General features: G+C 50.0%; 1 protein-coding gene across 4 annotated transcripts in view; it reads left to right on the top strand.

Moving 5' to 3' along the window:
- MGRN1 (mahogunin ring finger 1) overlaps positions 1 to 20,019 on the top strand; it is a 54,933-nt gene that overhangs the window by 10,091 nt on the left and 24,823 nt on the right. For all 4 annotated transcript variants that reach the window (XM_060648356.3, XM_060648355.3, XM_060648358.3 and 1 more), the window contains exons 2-5: positions 13,672 to 13,790; positions 15,441 to 15,529; positions 16,110 to 16,256; positions 18,215 to 18,332. In XM_060648356.3, the coding sequence (XP_060504339.1) occupies positions 13,672 to 13,790; positions 15,441 to 15,529; positions 16,110 to 16,256; positions 18,215 to 18,332 (473 nt within the window). The remainder of the gene's footprint in view (positions 1 to 13,671; positions 13,791 to 15,440; positions 15,530 to 16,109; positions 16,257 to 18,214; positions 18,333 to 20,019) is intronic.

Here is a 20,019-nt window from a genome sequence, read left to right as displayed (position 1 = left end):
CTCATTGTAGTTTTTTTGTTTTTTGTTTTTGTTTTTTTTTTTAATTAGAGAACGTTAGCGGGGCGGGAAAGGGCAGAGGGAGAGAGAGAATATCAAACAGGCTCTACGCTCAGCATGGAGCCAGACGTGGTGCTCAATCCCATGACATTGGGATCAAGGCCATGAGTCTGTATCAAGAGGCGCCCCACTCATTGTAGTTTTTATTTACTTTCCCTGATGACCAGGGAGGTTGGGCACATTTACATATGTAAATTACCATCCATTTCTCTTCCTCTTTTTGTGAGGTGTGGAAATCATTTGCATATTTTTCATATTGGATTGTCTCCCTTCTCACTGATTTGCATGAGTTCTTTCCTAAGTGCTTTGTGTTACGTTTTTAATTCTTGAAAATTGGCTGTCACTATGGCATTGATGCAGACTAGCTTAGGCAAGAACGGAATGTGTTGGAAGCCTGGTGGGGGGTGGGTCTCTGGAACTTGAGGTTGGGACCCAAGATGTGGAAGCCACCAGAACACAAAAGCCCCATGTCCCCTCTGGACTCAGTGTCATTCTGCTGTGCCTTGCCCGTACCTGATTGCCATCCCTCAGGGGTCCTCAAGGACCAAGTCCTCCGGTGTCTGATCCACTTCCACAGGAGAGAGAACCGTGTGTTGGTCCAGCACCGCCGGGTGTCCATCTTGGCCAACGAGCATTGTCGAGGGGACCGGAGCTATGCCGCCGCTGGGGCCCACCCCTATTGGTAGAGGCTGTTTCCAGAAGAGAGAAGGACCCCTCCTCTTACAAAAGGTGGCTACAAGCACTTAGTCTGGAACTCAGTGAAACGGTCTTTGCTTAAAGTTGTTCTCAGGTCATCTTTCTTTCCTCTGTGATGTTGGGGACTGAGAGATTTTTGTTTAAAAAAAATTTTTTTTTAACATTTATTTATTTTTGAGACAGAGAGAGAGAGAGAGCATGAACGGGGAGGGTCAGAGGAAGAGAGAGACATAGAATCTGAAACAGGCTCCAGGCTCTGAGCTGTCAGCACAGAGCCCGACGCGGGGCTCGAACCCACAGACCGCGAGATCATGACCTGAGTCGAAGTCGGATGCTTACCGACTGAGCCACCCAGGTGCCCTGAGATTTTTGTTTAATATGGTCCGGCTGTGGTAAGGCTTTCATGCTTGGGAGGGGGGTGGGAGGGGCTGGGAATCGAATGTTTCTCAGATGCCTTTTCACATGTGCAAGGCTCCTTTGCATTATTGGCTCCTTTTATCCTGAGGACATCCTGAGCTGTCCTCATCAGTCTGCTCCCAGTGTTTTTTACTGAGGCCTGGGTGTTACTGATGGGGACACAGGCCAGGCCACACTAGGTCACCTAGGCTGCATGTGGCCAGCAGAGAAGCGCTCTTGTCTGTACGTGCATGACTTTGGCTCAGGGGGAATCGGCAGGGTGTTTCACGAGCCTGAAGATGCTTTCCTGAGATCACTCGGGGACTGTGATGTTCTCATCTCACATTGGTCAGGCCCAGCTGGGGCCTAGTGACAGCGGATTCGGGAAGCTGGTAACCGGGAACATCTGTCCCGTTAGGGAATGAGAGGAGTTTATGGCCTGTGGAATCAGTGAATTGTTCCCAGCCCCTGCCTACGCCTGCTCAGCGCCCCCCCCCCCCCCCCCCCCCCCGCCGCCCCGCCTCTCCGAGCCCCACTGGAGTAGGGGAGACTGGGGCAGCATGAGACGCACACCCTGTGTCCCGGGGCCCAGCACCAGCTGTGTTTCTTAGCAGTGGGTTGTGCAGGGTGTCTAACGTCCTGCTTTACCCGGGGGGGGGGTAGACAGGGGACATTGTGATGTGTTTTCTCTGTTCCTGCCACAGAGCTTCTAAAAAACTCTTGGAATTTGGTATTGATACTCATAACAAGCCCCTTTCAACCACACCCGAGTTTATGTTGATGAGATTCGGGGAAGCACCTAAGGATGGGGCCTGGCTGCGTTTGGAGCCAACTTTGTGGTTAGAGGCTGGACATCGAGAGGGTCGCCAGCAGCCAGTGATTGAATCAGCCGAGCCCACGTAAGACGAAGCCTCCACAAAGACCCTGAAGGGCCGGGTTCAGGGGGCTTCTGGGTTGGTGAGCACAGCGAGAGGCTGGGAGGGTGGAGCGCTCAGAGGGGGTGTGGAAGCCCCGCGCCTTTCCCACCATCCTTGCGCTGGACATCTCTTCCATGTGGCCGCTCCCGAGGCGTGTCCTTTTATATTAAGCTGGTGACCTAGTAATCTGGTAAGTGAGCTGTTCTCCTGAGTTTTGTTAGCAGCTCGAGCAAATTAGTTGGGGGGTCGTGGGAATGTCCAGCTTATAGCCGGTTGACAGGTGACCACCCGGACTGGGGATTGGCATCTGAAGGGAGGGGGCAGTGGTGTGGGGCTGAGCCCTTCATCTGTGGGATCTGATGCTGTCTCCAGGTGGATGGTGTCAGGATAGAGCTGAATTTGTAGGTCATCAGTCGGTGTCCACCGAAGACTGGAGAATTGGATGGCGGTGTGGGAAGAGCACACAGTGGGCTGGAGTAGTTGAGTGTGCAGCATGCAGCTCTGGGGTCCACACAGGTCTTCAGAGGACACCACCTCTGGCTGGTGCTGTGGCTTGAGCGGGTCGTGTGACCGCTCTGTGCCTCCTATTTCCTCTGCTGTCAAATCGTAGTAACTGTGTCATCCACCTTCCTCCGTTCATTCAACTGGTTTTTACCAGGCTCCTGTATGCAAGCCAGGGTGGTGGTCACTGGGATACAGGACAGTGAAGATGCATGTGATCCCTGGTCGTGGGCAGAGGAGGACAGAGTGTGAACCAACCAACAAATAAAGAAGAACAGTGATGATCCTACTGTGAAGACTGTTGGGGCAGGAGGATTTGCTATGGAACGGGCTTGCAGGGAGTTCGTAAGAGGCCTTCTTGCTGAGTGGCAGGGTGGGAGCAGCCTATTGGGTCACAGGGAATGGAGAAAGTGCCTGAATCCCAGAGGATGGCCCAGGAAGGTGGTGCAAGGTGAGGTAGGCAGCACAGAGGGCAGAGCAGAATCACTGGTTCGTGGCCCTGTAGGTTGAGGCATGGGGATGTTGGCTGCTGGGGATAGCATCACTGTCTCTGGTCTGGAACGTCTGGAGTGCAAGGAGGGAGCCTGTGGTACCTAGAACCGAGTTTGCGTGTCCTGCGTTACCTAGAACCACACAGAGACTTGAGGCCAGGAGGTGCGGGTGTGTTGGAAGGGTGGGGAAGGAAGGTGGGCCGCTGCTGAGAATCGCAGGAGATGGGGGCCCCCGGCCTGAGTCCCCACGAGGAGCCAGGGTGCGGGCAGGGGCTCTGAAGGAGTCCAGGCTCCCAGGTGTAGCCTCTAGGGGGCTCCCTTCACCAAAGCCCGCAGGTGTTGCTTCTTCCTGAGACCGCCAGCTTGCTAGAGCATGGCACTAGTCACTTCATTCTCCACATCATTCCATTCTCATCCTCAATGAAGAACTCTGGCCCTAGAGTTCCCAAGGTCCCTTGGGACATCCCAGGCTCCCTCCAGCAGTGCAGAGGCCCCTCGGGGACGACTGGAACAGATGCCTAGGAGGAGGAGCCCTCGCTGCTTCACCTGGTGAGGGCTTTTCGCTGAGGTCTTGGGTGACACCAAGAGTTGATGAAGCCCTGGCGGTGATGGTGGTGGCTGTCCCCAGGTGATCCCGGGTGGCTGGAGCCCGCCCGGCTTCTTTCTGTTGTGGGGATCCCATAGGTTGGTGGGTTTGCTGCACATGCTTCTCAGGGGTCCAGACTTGGGACCTTAGACCCAGCGGGTATGTCCAAGTCTGTCTGCACTGCTGTGTCTACACCACAGTCTGGGTGACTTATAAACAACAGACACTTATTTCTCACAGTTCCGGAGGCTGGGAAGTCCAAGATCAAGGTGCAAGCACGTTCGGTGTCTGGTGAGAGCCTCTTCCTGGTTCCTAGACAGCTGTCTACTCGCTGTGCTCACACGGCTGGGTTAGGGGATTCTGGAGGGCCTCTTGTAACGGTACTAATCCCATGCATCACAGCACCTCCTCATGACCTAGTCACTTCCCCAAAGCCCCAGCTCCCAGTACCATCACATTGGGGGTCAGATTTCAACATGTGAATTTGAGGGGGGTGGGAAGTAAACATTCGATCTGTAGCAGAGTCCCAAACTCTGGTCTCTTGATGAAACTTGGGTTTTGTGAACGTGTAGCTAAGAAGGGTTAGAGTGGAGCGGGTGTTTTGGGGAGAATGTTAGGATCCCACTTTTACTCCACTCCTCACCCTGCCTGCTGGGGGGCCCTGACAGTTTTGGTGTGGAATGTTCTGGGCTTTGACCTTTACTCTGATCCCGGGGAGAGTTTGAGTGTCCTGGTGCCTCGCTCCTTAGCAGGGTTATTAGTTCATTTAAGTAATTTAGAGTGTTGCCTTTTTGGGGTTGTAAATGGTGATCCTGGTACACCATGTGTATATACCACCAGTCATTTGAGAGTGACCAGACAAAACAGCCCCAGGAGCCCTCCTGGCTCGCTTTGTGGCCTGTGAGGAAGGGACAGCACCTTCCCACCTGCACCGGCCATCACTGAAACAGCCTCTAACGGGAGCCTCGTGGTTGTGATTTTCCTCATCTGTAAAAGATGATGAACACATGTGTCCGTCCACGTGTAAAGGACAACAGAGCCGTGTGTGGGAACGCTGGGAGGCCCCCAGGGGAGGGGGTCTCCCTTGGTCTTTATTTTGTGGCTGGTCACCTGTTGGTTATCCAGGTCACCTAGCCACCTGTAAGTAGGGCAGAGTGTGAATCCCTCCGGCGCACAGGAGGTGAAGCGTCTGGGTTCCCCTGCGGCCGTGAGGTCCTGGAGTGTGTCAGTGCCCCGTAGCCAGGGCTTCTGGGCCCAAATCGCCTCTAGCAGGCCTTCCGCGTGGCCATAGGATTTTCAGCCCTTCTGATGGGGACGGTCTTCCCACGCCACTCTTTCCTTGTGTGCGAACAGCCGCCCTTTGCAGCCTGCAGTGAGATCAGTGAGATGACCCCATTCACTGGCTGCTGTCCCTGTGTGTGTTGGGGGTGGACGTGGGGGTGGCCTCAGCATGGGGCTAAGTCACGGGGCTTTGAGGGGACCTCTGATATCGTCCTGCGTGGAGAGGAGGGGCAGGATCTGTGTCCCCTCCGTGGGTTCCGTATCAGGGGGCATGGAGGAAAAAGCCTGGTGGTTGTGGTGGTGGTTTGTCTTCTCCTTCATCTTCCTGTCTGTCTGCCTTTTCGTTTCTCCCCTTCATGGTGTTTTCTTGCTCTTTTCCCTCCCTCGTCTTTAGAGCTCGGCCTGCTCCTCTTGGTCCTAAACCTTGTCAACACACACACACACACACACACACACACACACACACCACGCACGCCCAGACACACACACATGCACGGCACACCCCTGCAGCTGGGTACACCACACACCTGTATGCACGTGCAGACACACACGAACACACACTCCTTCCCTGGTCCTCTGCACACACATTCTTCCTTTAAAAGTTCCCTTTAAAAAAACATTTTTTTTTAAATTTTATTTTTTAAACGTTTATTTATTTTTGAGACAGAGAGAGACAAAGCATGAACGGGGGAGGGTCAGAGAGAGGGAGACACAGAATCCGAAACAGGTTCCAGGCTCCGAGCTGTCAGCACAGAGCCCGACGCGGGGCTCGAACTCACGGAGTGCGAGATCATGACCTGAGCCGAAGTCGGCCGCTCAACCGACTGAGCCACCCAGGCGCCCCAAAAACATTTTTTTTTAATGTTTATTTATTTTTGAGACAGAGAGAGACAGAGCACGAACGGGGGAGGGTCAGAGAGGGAGACAGAATCTGAAGCAGGTTCCAGGCTCCGAGCTGTCAGCACAGAGCCCGACGCGAGGCTCGAGCTCACAGACCGTGAGATCGTGACCTGAGCCGGAGTCGGAAGCTCAACCGACTGAGCCACCCAGGGGCCCCTAAAAGTTCCCTTTTAAAAACGTGAACTTTCGAAAAACCTAGCAAAACACAGAGAATAACACAGCGAACGCCCTTCCTTCAGAACCCATGCTTCCCATTCCTCACGTTGTATATGTCTTTCCACAGCACCTCCCCTGAGGTTACAGTTTTTATAAATAGTAAACCTAAATACGCATCGAACATAAAATACATCAAAAAGGTGTCTCTTAGGTGAGTGGGCTCCTTTCGTCCCTGATTGGTTCCTGTGGTCACGGTTGAACATAACCCACAGCTGGAGTGAGACCAGGTCAGCACAAGCTTTGGTTCTGGTTTTCATTTGAAGTTGAGAACCCATGTCACTTAAATAAGTAGATGGGAATTAACAGGGTTTTGATAAAGAATAGCGTCTAATTCCAGGTTTTTTGCCCCCCAAAAAATCACGTTAAAGATTAATATCAAAAAACTTACTGATGAACTCCCAGCTGACAACTCAGGTTCCCCCAATCCCTAAGAACAGCTTTATTGAGGTATAATTCACACACTCTTAAGTCTACTAGTGGACAATTCATTGGTCTTTCCAGAACATGCTTCCAGTTTTGTGATACTACCGCATCTTGTACCATGTCTCTTGTTTTTTGTTTTTTTTTTAAGTTTATTTATTTATTTTGAGAGACAGAGAGAGGAAGTGGGGGAGGGGCAGAGAGAGGGAGAGAGAGAATCCCGAGCAGGCTTCACACTGTCAGCGCAGAGCCCGATGTGGGGCTGGAACTCAGGAACTTGAGCCGAAACCAAGAGTCAGTCGCTTGAGCCACCCAGGTGTCCCTCATATTTTTTTTAAAATACTTTTTCTTGGACTGTGTGCCTGGCTGGCTCAGAGCAGGAGGCTCTTGATCTCAGGGTTGTGAACTCAGACCCCACGTTGGGCGTGGAGCCTTCTTTAAAAAAAAAAAAAAAAAAATCTTAAATTTTTTTCTTCTTTTAAAAGTAATGTTAATTATGTTAATTGGGGCATGTGGCAGGCCCAGCTGGTAGAGCGTGAGACTCTTGATCCCAGGGTTGTAAATTCAAGCCCCACTTTGGATGTAGGGATTACTTACAAATAAAATATAAAAAAAAAAAGTAATGTTAATTGTAGAAAATGTAAACAATATAGGGAAAACCAAAAAAAAAAAAAAAAAATCGTCTGTTGCCTCTTCATCAGGAGGTTTTAGATTGTAGCATTTATACCTCCAGTCACAAAAGCTTAAAACTGGACTAAGATGTTGGGGCCTCCTGTGCACAGTTCCATCGGGTCATGCACGGTGCTGTGGGGGAGAGTAAAGCAGAGAGGGAAAACGGGGGCAGTTTGGTCAGCAAGCAGGGTAGCGGGGGTGGGCCAAAGGCCAAGCAAGGTTAAAGCCCAGGTCCAGGGTCAGGTGCAGTGACAGGCTGCGTGCCAGGCCTTGGGTGCCTTGTTCCCTGCCCCTACAGGGCCGTTGTGGGGAAGATGTCCGAGAAATTACTTCTTGTGCTTTCTTCTAGGATTTTTATGGTTTCAGGCCTCACATTTATTAAAAAAGTCTGCACCTTAAAGTGCACTGATAGTTCCAGTACGTAGGACCCAGTGCAGATCCTAGGTGATTTTGGAAGGATCCTTGTGCTGCCCCACGTCTCAGTCCTTTAGTTAAGAGCACTGCATGGTTCATGTCCCATGGAAAGACCTAACAGTAAGCAGAATGTCTGCACTTTTGTCCCTGCCGCGTCCCGTCCCAGCTGCCTTCTTTTCGTTTTGTTTCTTCAGCTCCACATATGAATGAACTCATGTGGTAGTTGTCTTTCTGGGACTCACTTATTTCCCTTAGCATAATGCTTTCTAGATCCATCTGTGTCGTTGCAAGTGGCAAGATTTCATTCTTTTTTTTATGGCCGTGTAACATTCCTCTGGCTGTGTGTACACATATGTATACCACGTCGTCTTCTTTATCCTTTACCAGTCGATGGATGCTTAGGCTACTTCCATAATTTGGCTGTTGTAGATAATTCTGCAGTAAACATTAGGGTGCTTGTATCCCTCTGAATTAGTGTTCTTCTATTCTTTGGGTAAAGATCCAGTAGTGAGATTACTGGATCGTAGGGTAGTTCTATTTTTAACTTTTTTTTCTTTTTAATTTTAGAGAGAGATCGCATGTGAGCAGGGGAAAGGGGCAGAGAAAATCTTAAGCAGGCTCCATTCTCAGTGCAGATCCTGACACGGGGCTTGATCCTATGGCCCTTGGGTCATTATCTGAGCTGAAATCAAGAGTCAGATGCTAAACCAACTGAGCCACCCAGGCTCCCCTCTGCTTTTAATTTTTTGAAGAATTTTCTTTTTTTTTTTTTTAAATGTTTATTTATTTTTGAGAGAGAGCACAGGCAGAGGAAGGGCAGAGAGAGAAGGAGACACAGAACCTGAAGTAGGCTCCAGGCTTCAGGCTCCGAGCTGTCAGCATGAACCTGACGCGGGGCTCGAACCCACGAACCGGGAGATCATGACCTGAGCCGAAGTCGGACACTTAACTGAATGAACCAACCAGGCGCCCTTGAGGAATTTTCGTACTGTTTTCCAGGTGGCTACACCAGTTTGCATTCCCACCAACAGTGCACTGAGGGTTTCTGTTTCTCCACATCCTTGCCAACACCTGTTGTTTCTTGTGTTGTTGATTTTAGCCATTCTGATGGGTATGAGGTGATATCTCATTGTAGTTTTGATTTGCATGTCCCTGATGGTGGGTGATGTTGTGCCTCTTTTCATGTGTCTGTCAGCCATCTGTATGTTTTCTCTAGAGAAATATCTGTTCGTGTCTTATATTTTTAATTGGATTATTTGGTTTTGTTTGGTGTTGAGTTGTATAAGTTGTTTTTATATTCTGGATACTAACCCCTTATCAGATATGTCATTTACAAATTCTTTCATTCAGTAGGTTGTTGTTTAGCTTTGATCGTAATTTCCTTTGCTGTATGGAAGCTTTTTATTTTGGTGTAGTCCCAATAGTTTATTTTTGCTTTTGTTCCATTGCCTCAGGAGACGGATCTAAAAAACTGTTGCTACAGCCGATGTCAGAGAAATTACTGCTTGTGCTTTCTTCTAGGATTTTTATGCTTTCAGGTCTCACATTTATTAAAAAATTTTTTAATGTTTATTTTTGAGAGAGAGAGAGAGAGAGAGAGAGAGGCAGAGTGTGAGTGGGGGAGGGGCATAGAGAGAGAGGGAGACACAGAAACCGAAGCAGGCTCCAGGCTCCGAGCTGTCAGCACAGAGCCCGACGTGGGGCTCGAACTCACGAGCTGTAAGATCATGACCTGAACCAAAGTCGGACACCTAACCGACTGAGCCACCGAGATGCCACTCAGGTCTCACCACATTAGAAACTTAATCCAGTTTATTTTTGTGTCTAGTGTAAGAAAGTGGTCCAGTTTCATTCTTTTGCATGTCACTGTCCAGTTTTCCCAGAGCCATTTGTTGAAGAGACTGTCCCTTTGCCATGACATATTCTTGCCTCTTTTGCTAAAGATTAGTTGACCATATAATTGTGGATTTGTTTTTGGGCCTTGTGTTATGTTCCGTTCATCTACGTTGTCTATTTTGTGCCCATACCAGATGTTTTGATCACGACAGCTTTGTCATGTATCTTCAGATCTGGAATTGTGATGCTTTCAGCTTTGTTTTTCTTTTTCAAGATTGTTCTCGCTATTTGGGGTCTCTAGATGGTTCTGTACCAATTTTAGGATTCTTTGTTCTAGTTGTGTGAAAAATGCCATTGGTATTTGATAGGGATTACGTTAAATCTGTAGATTGCTTTGAGTTGTATGGACATTTTAACAATATTTGTTTTTGGTTTTTTTTTTTATTTTTTTTTTAACGTTTATTTATTTTTGAGACAGAGACAGAGCATGAACAGGGGAGGAGCAGAGAGAGAGGGAGACACAGAATCCGAAACAGGCTCCAGGCTCTGAGCCGTCAGCACAGAGCCCGACGCAGGGCTTGAACTCACGGACCGTGAGATCATGACCTGAGCCGAAGTCGGACGCTTAACCGACCAAGCCACCCAGGCGCCCCAACAATATTTGTTCTTCTAATCCATGAGCATGGAATGTTTTCCCTTTTGTTTATGTCATCTTCAGTTTCTTTCATTAGTATTGTACAGTTTTCAGAGTACAGGTCTTTCACCTCCTTGGTTAAATTTATTCCTAGGTATTTTATTATTTTGGTGTACTTGTAAGTGGGATTGTTTTCTCAGTTTCTCTTTCTGTTGCTTCATTATTAGTGTATAGAAAGCAGTGAATTTCTGTACATTGATTTTGTATCCTGTAGCCTTCCTGAATTCATTTATGAGTTCTAGTAGCTGTTTTGGTGGAGTCTTTAGGGTTTTTAGATATAGTATCATGTCGTCTGCAAATAGTGAGAGTTTTACTTTTTCCTTAATGATTTGGCTGCCTTTTGTTCCCTTCTCTTGTCTGATTGCTTGGGTAGGACTTCCAGTACTATCCTGAGTAAAAATGGTGGGAGTGGACATCTTGCCTTGTTCCTGATCTTAGGGGAAAGCTCTCAGTTTTTTCCCATTGAGGATGATGTTGGTTGTGGGTTCTTCATAGATGGCCTTTATTATGTTGACGTTTGTTCTTTCTTTTTTTTTTTAATTTTTTTTTTAATGTTTATTTATTTTTGAGACAGAGAGACACATGAGGATGATGTTGGTTGTGGGTTCTTCATAGATGGCCTTTATTATGTTGACGTTTGTTCTTTTTTTTTTTTTAATTTTTTTTTTTTTAATGTTTATTTATTTTTGAGACAGAGAGACATAGCATGAGCAGGGAAGGGGCAGAGAGAGAGGGAGACACAGAATGTGAAGCAGGCTCCAGGCTCTGAGCTGTCAGCACAGAGCCTGACGCGGGGCTCGAACCCACGAACTGTGAGATCATGACCTGAGCCGAAGTCGGACGCTTAACCGACTGAGCCACCCAGGCGCCCCAACGTTTGTTCTTTCTAAACCTACCTTATTGAGGGTTTTCATCATGAATGGATGTTGTACTTTGTCACATGTTGTATCTGCATCTTTTCAAATGATCTTACGGTTTTTATCCTTTCTTTTTTTGATGTGATGTATCACATGGATTGACTTGTGAATATTGAACCACCTTTACATCCTGGGAATAAATTCCACTTGATTGTGGTGAATGATTATTTTAGTGTATTGTTGGAGTCTTTTAATTTTTTTTTTAAAGTTTATTTATTTTTGAAGGAGAGAGAGAGACAGAATGTGAGTAGGGGAGGGACAGAGAGAGAGGAAGACACAGAATCCGAAGGAGGCTCCAGGTTCTGAGCTGTCAGCACAGAGCCCGACAATGTATTGTTGGATTGTGTTTGCTAATATTTTTGGAAGATTTTTGCATCCGTGTTCATTGGAAATATTGGCCTGTAGTTCTCTTTTTTGTAGTGTCTTTATCTGGTTTTGATATCAGGGCAGTGCTGGCCCCATAGAATGAATTTGGAAGCTTTCCTTCTATTTTTTGTAGTAGTTTGAGAAGAATAAGTATTAACTGTTTTTTAAATGTTTGTTAGAATTCCTCTGTGAAGCCATCTGGTCCTGGACTTTTGTTGGGAGTTTTTTGATTACTGATTCAATTTCATTTCTGGTAATTGGTCTGTTCAAATTTTCTGTTTCTTCCTGATTCAGTTTTGGGAGGTTGTATGTTTCTAGGAGTTTATCCATTTCTTCCATGTTGTCCAGTTTGTTGGCATGTAATTGTTTTTAATATTCTCTTATAATCCTTCATGTTTCTTTGGTACTGGTTGTTGCTTCTCCTCTTTCATTTCTGATTAATTTGAGTCCTCTCTCTCTATCTCTCTCTCTCTTTTGGATGAGTCTTGCTAAAGATTTCTCAATTTTGTTGATCATTTCAAAGAACTGGTGCCTTGGTTTCATTGATTTGTTCTACTTTTTTTTTTTTTTTTTTTAGTTTCTGTTTTCATTTCTGCTCTGACATTTATTATTTCCTTGCTTCTGCTGGCTTTGGGGTTTTGTTCTTCTTTTCCTTGCTCCTTTAGGTGTAACATTAGGTTGCTTATTTGAGATTTTTCTTGCTTCATGAGGTAGGACTGTGTTGCTACAGACTTCCCTCTTAGAACTGCTTTTGCTGCATAGATTTCGGACCATTGTGTTTTCACTTTCATTTGTCTACATGTATTTTTAAGTTTCTTCTTTGATTTATTGGTTGACCCATTCATTGTTTAGTAGCATGTTGTTTAACCTCCATGTATTTGTGGTCTTTCCAGATTTTTTCTTGTTGACTTCTAGTGTCATAGTGTTGTGGTCAGAAAAGATGTGTGGAATGACTTTGATCTTTCTGAATTTGTTGAGACTTGTTTTGTGGCCTAACGTGATCTAATCTGGAGAATGTTCCATGTGCACTTGAAAAGAATGTGTATTCTGCTGTTTTAGGATGGAATGTTCTGAATATATCTGTGAGATTCATCTGGTCCAGTGTGTCATTCAGAGCCACTGTTTCCTTGTTGATTTTCTGTTTGGGTGATCTATCAATTGATGTAGGTGGGTTATTCTCTACAATTATTGTATTACTGTCCATTACTTCCTTTATATTTGTTATTAACTTGTGTATTTGGTTGCCAGATATTTACTTCTTGTTAGTTTGTCCCCTTTCTGGTTATATAGTGCCCTTCTTCGTCTCTCGTTACACTCTTTGTTTTAAGGTCTATCTTGTCCCATGTAAGTATTGCTGCCCCAGATTGCTTTTCACACCATTAGCATGATGAATGCTCATCCATCCCCTCACTTTCCATTTGCAGGTGTCTTTAGGTCTGAAATGAGTCTCTTATAGGCAGCATACAGATTGGTTTTGTTTTCTTACCCATTCTTTCACCCTTTGACTTTTGATTGGAGTGTTCAGTCCATTTATATTCAAAGTAATTGTTGATGAGTATGTATGTATTACCATTTTTGTTACTTGTTCTGTGGTTGTTTTTGTAGTTGTTTTTCTCCATTCCTCTCCTCTCCTGCACTTTTCTCTCATGGTTAGTTGGCTTTCTTTATGATATACGTGGGTTCCTTCCTCTTTATTTTTTTCATGTCTTTACAGGTTTTCGATTTGTGGTTACCATTCGGTTTGTATGTCACCTCTTCTGCATATAGCAGTCTGTATGAAGTTGCTGGTCGCTTAAGTTTGAACCCATTCTTTAGTCCTCTCCTCCCCATGTTTTAGGTAAATGGTGTCATACTTTATAGCCTCTTATTTTGTGAGTCCCTTGACTGAGTTCTACAGGTACACTTATTTTTACTGCTTTTGTGCTTCAGTGTGACCTCCTCTTGATTACATCTGTAAAGACCCTATTTCCAACTAAGGTCACATGCACAGGTGTAGGTGTGGAACTGAGACATATCCTTGAGCAGCACACGACTCCAACTGCCACAGAAGGAAAGGTTAATGGAGCAGAAGACCTGATATGCCCCTGAGCAGGGAGGAGAGGTCTGGGAGCACAAAGGGTGTTGGGGTGCAGACGTTGAATGGGCCGGGTTGAAGGGCTGAGGCTGGGGCTAGAGCCGAGTGGTAAGGACAACCTGCGAGGCTTCTCTCCAAATGGAGCTGTTCTCAGGGCTGAGCCTGTTAACCATCACCGGCTTCCCCTGGGCTGTGTCGTGCCTTGTAATCTACAATTGTGTTTCCTTTCCTAACCAGGAAACTACTTTGCCTCTCACTTTTTCATGGGAGGTGAGAAATTCGACACCCCTCACCCTGAAGGTTACCTCTTTGGAGAGAACATGGATCTGAATTTCCTGGGCAATCGCCCGGTCCAGGTGGGTCACAGTGGGGTAGGCACGTGGGCAGTGGCAGCGAGGTCCTCCCCTCCGCTATCCATAGCTAGCTTTGAGGATAAGCAGGCACTGAGTCACCTCACATGGGCAGAGCTACTGGCTGGACGTGTGTATGTGTGTGCAGGGGTCACGTCCTGGCACTGCCCCCTTAGAGGTTGGATGGCTGCAGATAGCTCACTGGGGGACAGGGTAGCCACTGCTGAGCGCAATGCAGCCAGGCTATGGGGCTTATGGATAGTTATGGATTTGATCCCAGGCCTCTTGGATGACTTTCTTTAAAAAAGAAAAAACAGAAGCCACACTCTGTAGAACAGTGGGTGAGAGTTGTGACCCAAAAGGGACATGCACATGGCCAGTGAGCATTTTTACAAATGCACTTTCGTTAGTCATCAGGGAAGCACACGTTTACATGCTGCTGTCCATTTGTCCAGCACACATTTGGTACCTGCTGGGTGCCTAGGACTCCTCCAGGGGCTGGGGATGGAGGACATATCCTACCCTCTTCCCTCCTGGGGTGCAGGCAGTGAAGAAAAGATTCATGAATGGAGACAAAAGAGACCGAGAGGGACTAGTGAGGGCCTCTGGGGAGGGGGTGCTGAGCAGGGGACTGGGTCTTGTACTTTAAAATGGTGGGCCTCAGTGTGGGTGAGGAGCCAGGCAGGAGACCCTCTCTTTCAGGAGATGTTGGACTCCATTTCCCAAGGCTGCTGAGTCCTGGCGTGTCCCTGGTCCTGGCAGGGGATGAGGTGTCCACTGGCCCGGGGGTCTTTAGGCTGTTTTAGCAGTGGAACAGCTGGTTGACATGAAATCTTGATCCTTTAGTGTGTGGGAGGCGAGGAGCTTTGGCCTCAAGTGCTGCCCTCCCCGACCCATGGGACCACTGGGGCTTCCAGGTTGTGCTGAGTCCCCCGCCCTCCTGAGTCTGTGAGAGCAAGAGTAGCAACCTCACCTTCCGTCTTCGAAGCCTCAGCTCGCAGGCAGGGCCTGACTCTTACAGACCTCCCGTAAATCTGTTACTGTTTAAACTTTTCTTTTGAGGCCATCGTAGACTCCCCTGCAGTGGCAGGAAGGGGTTCCAGTCCTCTGTGCCTCCCTCGGCTTCCACAAGGACAGAATCTTCCAGAGCTGTGCTGCACTGTCATGGGCAGGAGCTGATGCCGCTGCAGCACATTTCCCAGAGATCTCCCATTTTCCGGCGCTCCCCTGTGTGTGTGTGTGTGTGTGCGTGTGTGTGTGTGCGTGCGTGTTTGTGTGTGAGTCCCTTCCAGAGTCTTTCCTGAGCATCATCCTTACCTTGCAGGCCCACTTTATTGAGGACAGCAGTGGGCACCAGGTCCCGCCTCTGGGAACATGGCCTCAGAGCCCCAGGGTCCCTCGGGCCGGGTTATGCTTACTGAGGGTCCCCCTGGAATTGGAGGACCATGGCTGGATCTATGTGGCCAGAATCCTTAAGGGTTCTGGTCCCTGTTGTTTGTCCCTTGTGGCGGCTGCTGGGCCTGTGGTTTCCTTCTGTACGAATGAGCGCAAGGGCTGGGGTGTACGGAGTCGTGCCTGTGCTCCGATTATCCCTGTTTTCTATCCTTGTCACATCCTGGGGATCACCGGGCATGGCTTTGGGTTTTTCCCTTCTAGTTTCCATACGTCACCCCTGCCCCCCATGAGCCGGTGAAGACGCTGAGGAGCCTGGTGAACATCCGGAAAGACTCTCTCCGACTGGTGAGGTGAGCCTTCGCCCTGCCTCACGCTGTGGTCACAGATGCCTGCGAGGGGAGGCAGCAGCTAGCGGCCCCAGTCCCTGCTCCCTCAGCTGTGGAGCCAGAAGGTCACGGACAGGTCTCGAGGCCAGAGGGGCTCCTAGGGTGTGAGTACAGAGGGCTCTGCTCATGGGACTCCAGTCTTCAAACCGGCCGTGCCCCCAGGGATGTCGGTCCGTGTCCGCAGACGCTTTCACTCGGGGGATTGGGTGCCCCTCGCCTGTGGGGGCAGAGACCAGGGATGCTGCTGAGCACCCCACAGTGCACGGGACGGCCCCACGACCAACAGCGATCCGGCCTCGCACGTCAGCAGGCTGAGAACCACGTTAAACCTGGAAGACGTCTGGGGCTGTGTCTAAACCCAGAGGACCCCTCTCTTTCTGTGGGCGGGACACGAGGGAGGGAGGGCTCTGCAGTGTCCGGCCTTATTGCCCAAACAGGGAGTGGGCCTCCACGCGTCTGACAGCCGCCTCTGAGGGGCCCCGTGGGGGGCGCACCTGCTGTGCTGGGTGGAGGCCGCCACCTCTGTCCCTCTGCTCCCCGGCAGGTACAAAGATGGTGCCGACAGCCCCTCCGAGGACAGCGAGAAGCCGCGCGTCCTCTACAGCCTGGAGTTCACCTTTGATGCCGACGCCCGCGTGGCCATCACCATCTACTGCCAGGCGGTGGAGGAGTTCCTGAACGGGACGGCTGTGTGAGTGTCTGCGGCCTGGGTGGCGGCTGGCCCGGCAGCTGTGCTTCTGTTGTCCGTGCTGTGCGTTTGAGATCTTGGAGGTTTTCTTTGCAATGAGGGTCTCGCTGGCCCCGGAAGTTTGAAATCTGTAACTTCAGCGTGACCACAGACTCAGACAGACGGGCAGAAACGTACCCGCTTGTGTCCTGTTGGAGAAAAACACCTGAAGGCCAGACTGGCTCTGGTGCTGGAGCTTAGGCGTCAAGGCTTGGGACTGCTGGTACCTCAGTTTCCTCAGCTGGGGGTGGGGGTGGCTGGAGCCGCCCCCTCGTGGTCGGTATAAGGACCTTGGTGCTGCTGTTGGAGAAAACCCGTAGCTGGGGTTTGTGGGAAGCACTCCCTGCAGGGAGTGAATACTTTGTCCGTCGGGTCACTGGGCTCGGGGCTCCCTCTCTCGCACCCTCCCTTGCAGCAACAAGAGGACAAGGTGCACAGCTCGGCTTTGGTCTGTGTCATATTTGGACCTGGAAGACGTGCCCCCAGAAGGATAGTGGATGCGTGAGCAAACAGCTTAGCCGTCCCTTGAGCTTTTGTCCTGAACCACCGGGGGGCTCCTCCACTGGGGACAGGGGACAGAAATGCTGCTCTGTCCCCTCCCTCTCTTCCCTTCCTGAGACCTGGCTGGAGTGGCTGGGAGCCTGCTTCCCTTCTCAGTTTCCTGGAGTTGAGTGGGGTGAACATAGAAGTCAACGGAACAAAGACCATCTCTAGGACCCAGAAGGCTGTGCCCAAGCACCTTTATCCGAGCCTGGAAATTCTGTTTCCATTTGAGCTGCAGTGTGCGTGACCCTCTTGCTCCTTCCCTGGTCTCCTCTCTCCTCCCTGCTTCTTGACAAGTGAGAAAAGGGGGCAGATCTGAGGTCCCAGAGAAAACCCCAGGTCTGCTTGGGAGCAGAGTCCTAGCCTGTGGCTTTATCACGGGCTCAGGGCTGAGATGTCACAGGGAAGAAAGGCCCTGTGGCCTCCAGGGGTTGGAGGGGCCCCCTCTCTTTGTGCATACAAGAGCAGCCCCGCCCCCGCCGTCTGTCAGGCTCTCCAGAGTGTCTTTTGTCCAAGAGGCTGAGGGAAGCCCCAAGAGGGGCTGCTGTGGGGTGGGTGGAGGAAGCAGTCAGCACCGTGTGTTGGATTCCTGAATGGGGAGAAGCCCGAGTTGGTCAGAATTGAAAATGCACGTACCCTTTCTGGGAACATATCTTGGGAACGTGCTCGTATGCGTGGCTAAGATGTATGTAGAGAGGGTTCTGGAAGCACCGTTGGGAATAGCGAGATACTGGAGTCTGGTCTTCACCAGCGGGACGCCTGGTCGGATCAGAGTTAGTGACCGCACAGTGGAGCCCATGCAATGTTTGCAGAACCCCGCACCCCTGCATGTGGCGGTTAGGGGACAGCGCTGGGGGCCGTCAGTAGTGAGGGAGCCGGTGTAGGTGGGCCGTCATGTGAATACTCAAGAACAGACACCGTGCACGCGGACGTGAACGTGCCCTCCTCTTCTGGGAGTGCTTAGTGGGTTGTGGCTGGGACAGAGAAGCCCATGGCAGGGAGCGAGCGTGAGGGTGGGCTGTGGGGACACGGCATGCCGGGCACATGTTTGTACCATGTTTGTTCACTAAAGTAAACGCACCTCAAAAGCCAAATGGAAAAGCGCAGCCAGATCTGGAAAGGCAGTCGTGGGGCAGGTGTGGGCCCCAGAGGACTTGTAAGCAGGTAAATTACCAGGCAGGGCCGGAGGCGGGCGAGGACTCACAGGTGGAGAAGGGGGTCTTCACGTCTGATTTCTGCTCGGTCCCCACAGACTGGTGGCTGCCAGCCCCTGCCTCACAGGTCCTGGGCTGGCAAGGGACTGAGACTGAGGACCGGGCACAGCAGACCATTTGCTCTGGGCACAGTCTCAGCGGCCTTTCTCTCGCCTGCCCTTTCAGGTACAGCCCCAGGACCCCTGCCCTGCAGTCTGAGACCGTCCACTATAAGAGAGGGGTGAGCCAGCAGTTTTCCCTGCCCTCCTTCAAGATCGACTTCTCCGAGTGGAAGGATGATGAGGTAACCTGGCCCCCTTCACCAGCCCTCTCCCGAGCACCGTCCGATCGCCACAGGCCTGTCTGCTCACATTCCTCGAGTGGCTGATAAGCCTCAGGAGTGTATGTGTGCTCAGTCAGGCTTGTGCTGGACCAGGGAGCGGGGTGTGATTCGAGTGTTGGCTAGACTGGATGATTGAGGACGGACAGAGCGTCAGCAGTTAGAGGCTCCAGTTATCGGCTTGGGTGGTGCCTTGTCGGGGCTGTGGGACTGCAGTCTGGCAGGGTCCCTTCCATCTTCTGGTTCTTGGCCGGGGCTGGCAGTTTATATCACATGAAGGATGGCAACGGGAGCTTTGTCTGTAACAGCAGAATTTGGACATAACCTGTCTGTCCGTGATGAAGGGATTGCTTACTCACTGATGTTATGGGAACCGTATGATCGTATGGGCACCGTGGTTCGTTTCCGTAACGGGATGCTGTGCAGCCCCAGCAGGTGGAAGGGATCTGTGTGTACCGTACACACCGGTACCGAAAGCCCCTCCTGGGTCTGGAGAAGAGTCTGTTGCAGACAGAGGTGCAGTATAATTTCACTCATGCGACAAGAAAGATGCACAAAGCCATTTCCGCAGGTGTCCGTATGTGTGTATAAAGCTCGAGGAGAAACTGAAGAAGATGCCCATGAACTACATGGTGGTTATTTCTGCGCAGGGTCTTGATATAAGGCAAAGAAAGAGTCCTGCATTACACACGCTCGAGCCCATTCTGCATGTGAACAGTGTGAGTGCCAGCAGTATGTATATGTCTGAGTTGTTTGAACAGGTCTTTTAAGGTAGAATTTGCATACCACAAAACTCACCACTTTTAAGTGTATAATTCAGCGATTTTTAGTAAATTCATGAATTATGCTGTGGTCACCACAGTCCAGTTCTAGAACCTTTCCGTCCTCCCAGTAAGGTCCCTCATCCCCATTCTTAGTTAATCCCAGTTTGTAGTCTCAGCCCCTGGTAAGTACTGATGTACTTTCTGGATGTTTTATATAAATGGAATCATATGATAGGTGGCCTTTTGTATCAGGCTGCTCTCACTTGGCTGAATTCTCTAGTTTTTTAAAGAAGGTAGTCATGTATTACTGAAGTACATTATGGGGAAGGAGTGGAGGCAGAGGGGCGTGGGATGGTGTAGGAGCTGGGCAGGTGGGTTCTGGGTCATGAGCTGTGTCAGAAGGTGAAGGCCACACCGTGGTGTTTGCTCTCGTTCGTCAGGGCGCTTTGGCGGCCAGCAGCAGAAGCTGCCTCTACTGCTCATGTGAGGAAGTCTTCTGAAAGAAGGATGGGGCTTTTGGAGCCCCAGGAAGAGCTGGACAGCCAGGCCTTGGGACGGCCCCGCCCCCGGCCTCGTTCCAGCACATGGCTCCATCTCGGGGTCCACACACTGCTGGCTGGGATACCCAGCGGCTGCACGCAGTCCTGCCCACCCTCCTGTGAATGCGGGAGAGCTGCTCCTCAAAGAGAGGGGGGTGAGAGGGCAGCAAGGGGCTAGACAGACACGTGGGTGCCCTCACCCTGCGGTTGTTGTGGGGAGGACCGGATTGAGCCTGCATCTGTTTGGTGACCTCCGTGTGTAGTGCGTCCCTTGGTATTTTGGCCGCAGAACAGGTCCTTGTGCATTTGTAGGTGTGCTGAGTCAGCCAGCACTTGGGGTGCTAGCCC

The sequence above is a fragment of the Panthera onca genome, chromosome E3 (assembly GCF_046562875.1).
Source record: "Panthera onca isolate mPanOnc1 chromosome E3, mPanOnc1 haplotype 2, whole genome shotgun sequence".
Classification (NCBI taxonomy): Eukaryota; Metazoa; Chordata; class Mammalia; order Carnivora; family Felidae; genus Panthera; species Panthera onca.
The sequence above is the reverse complement of the archived record's forward strand: the minus strand, read 5'-3'. Positions and strand labels throughout refer to the sequence as shown.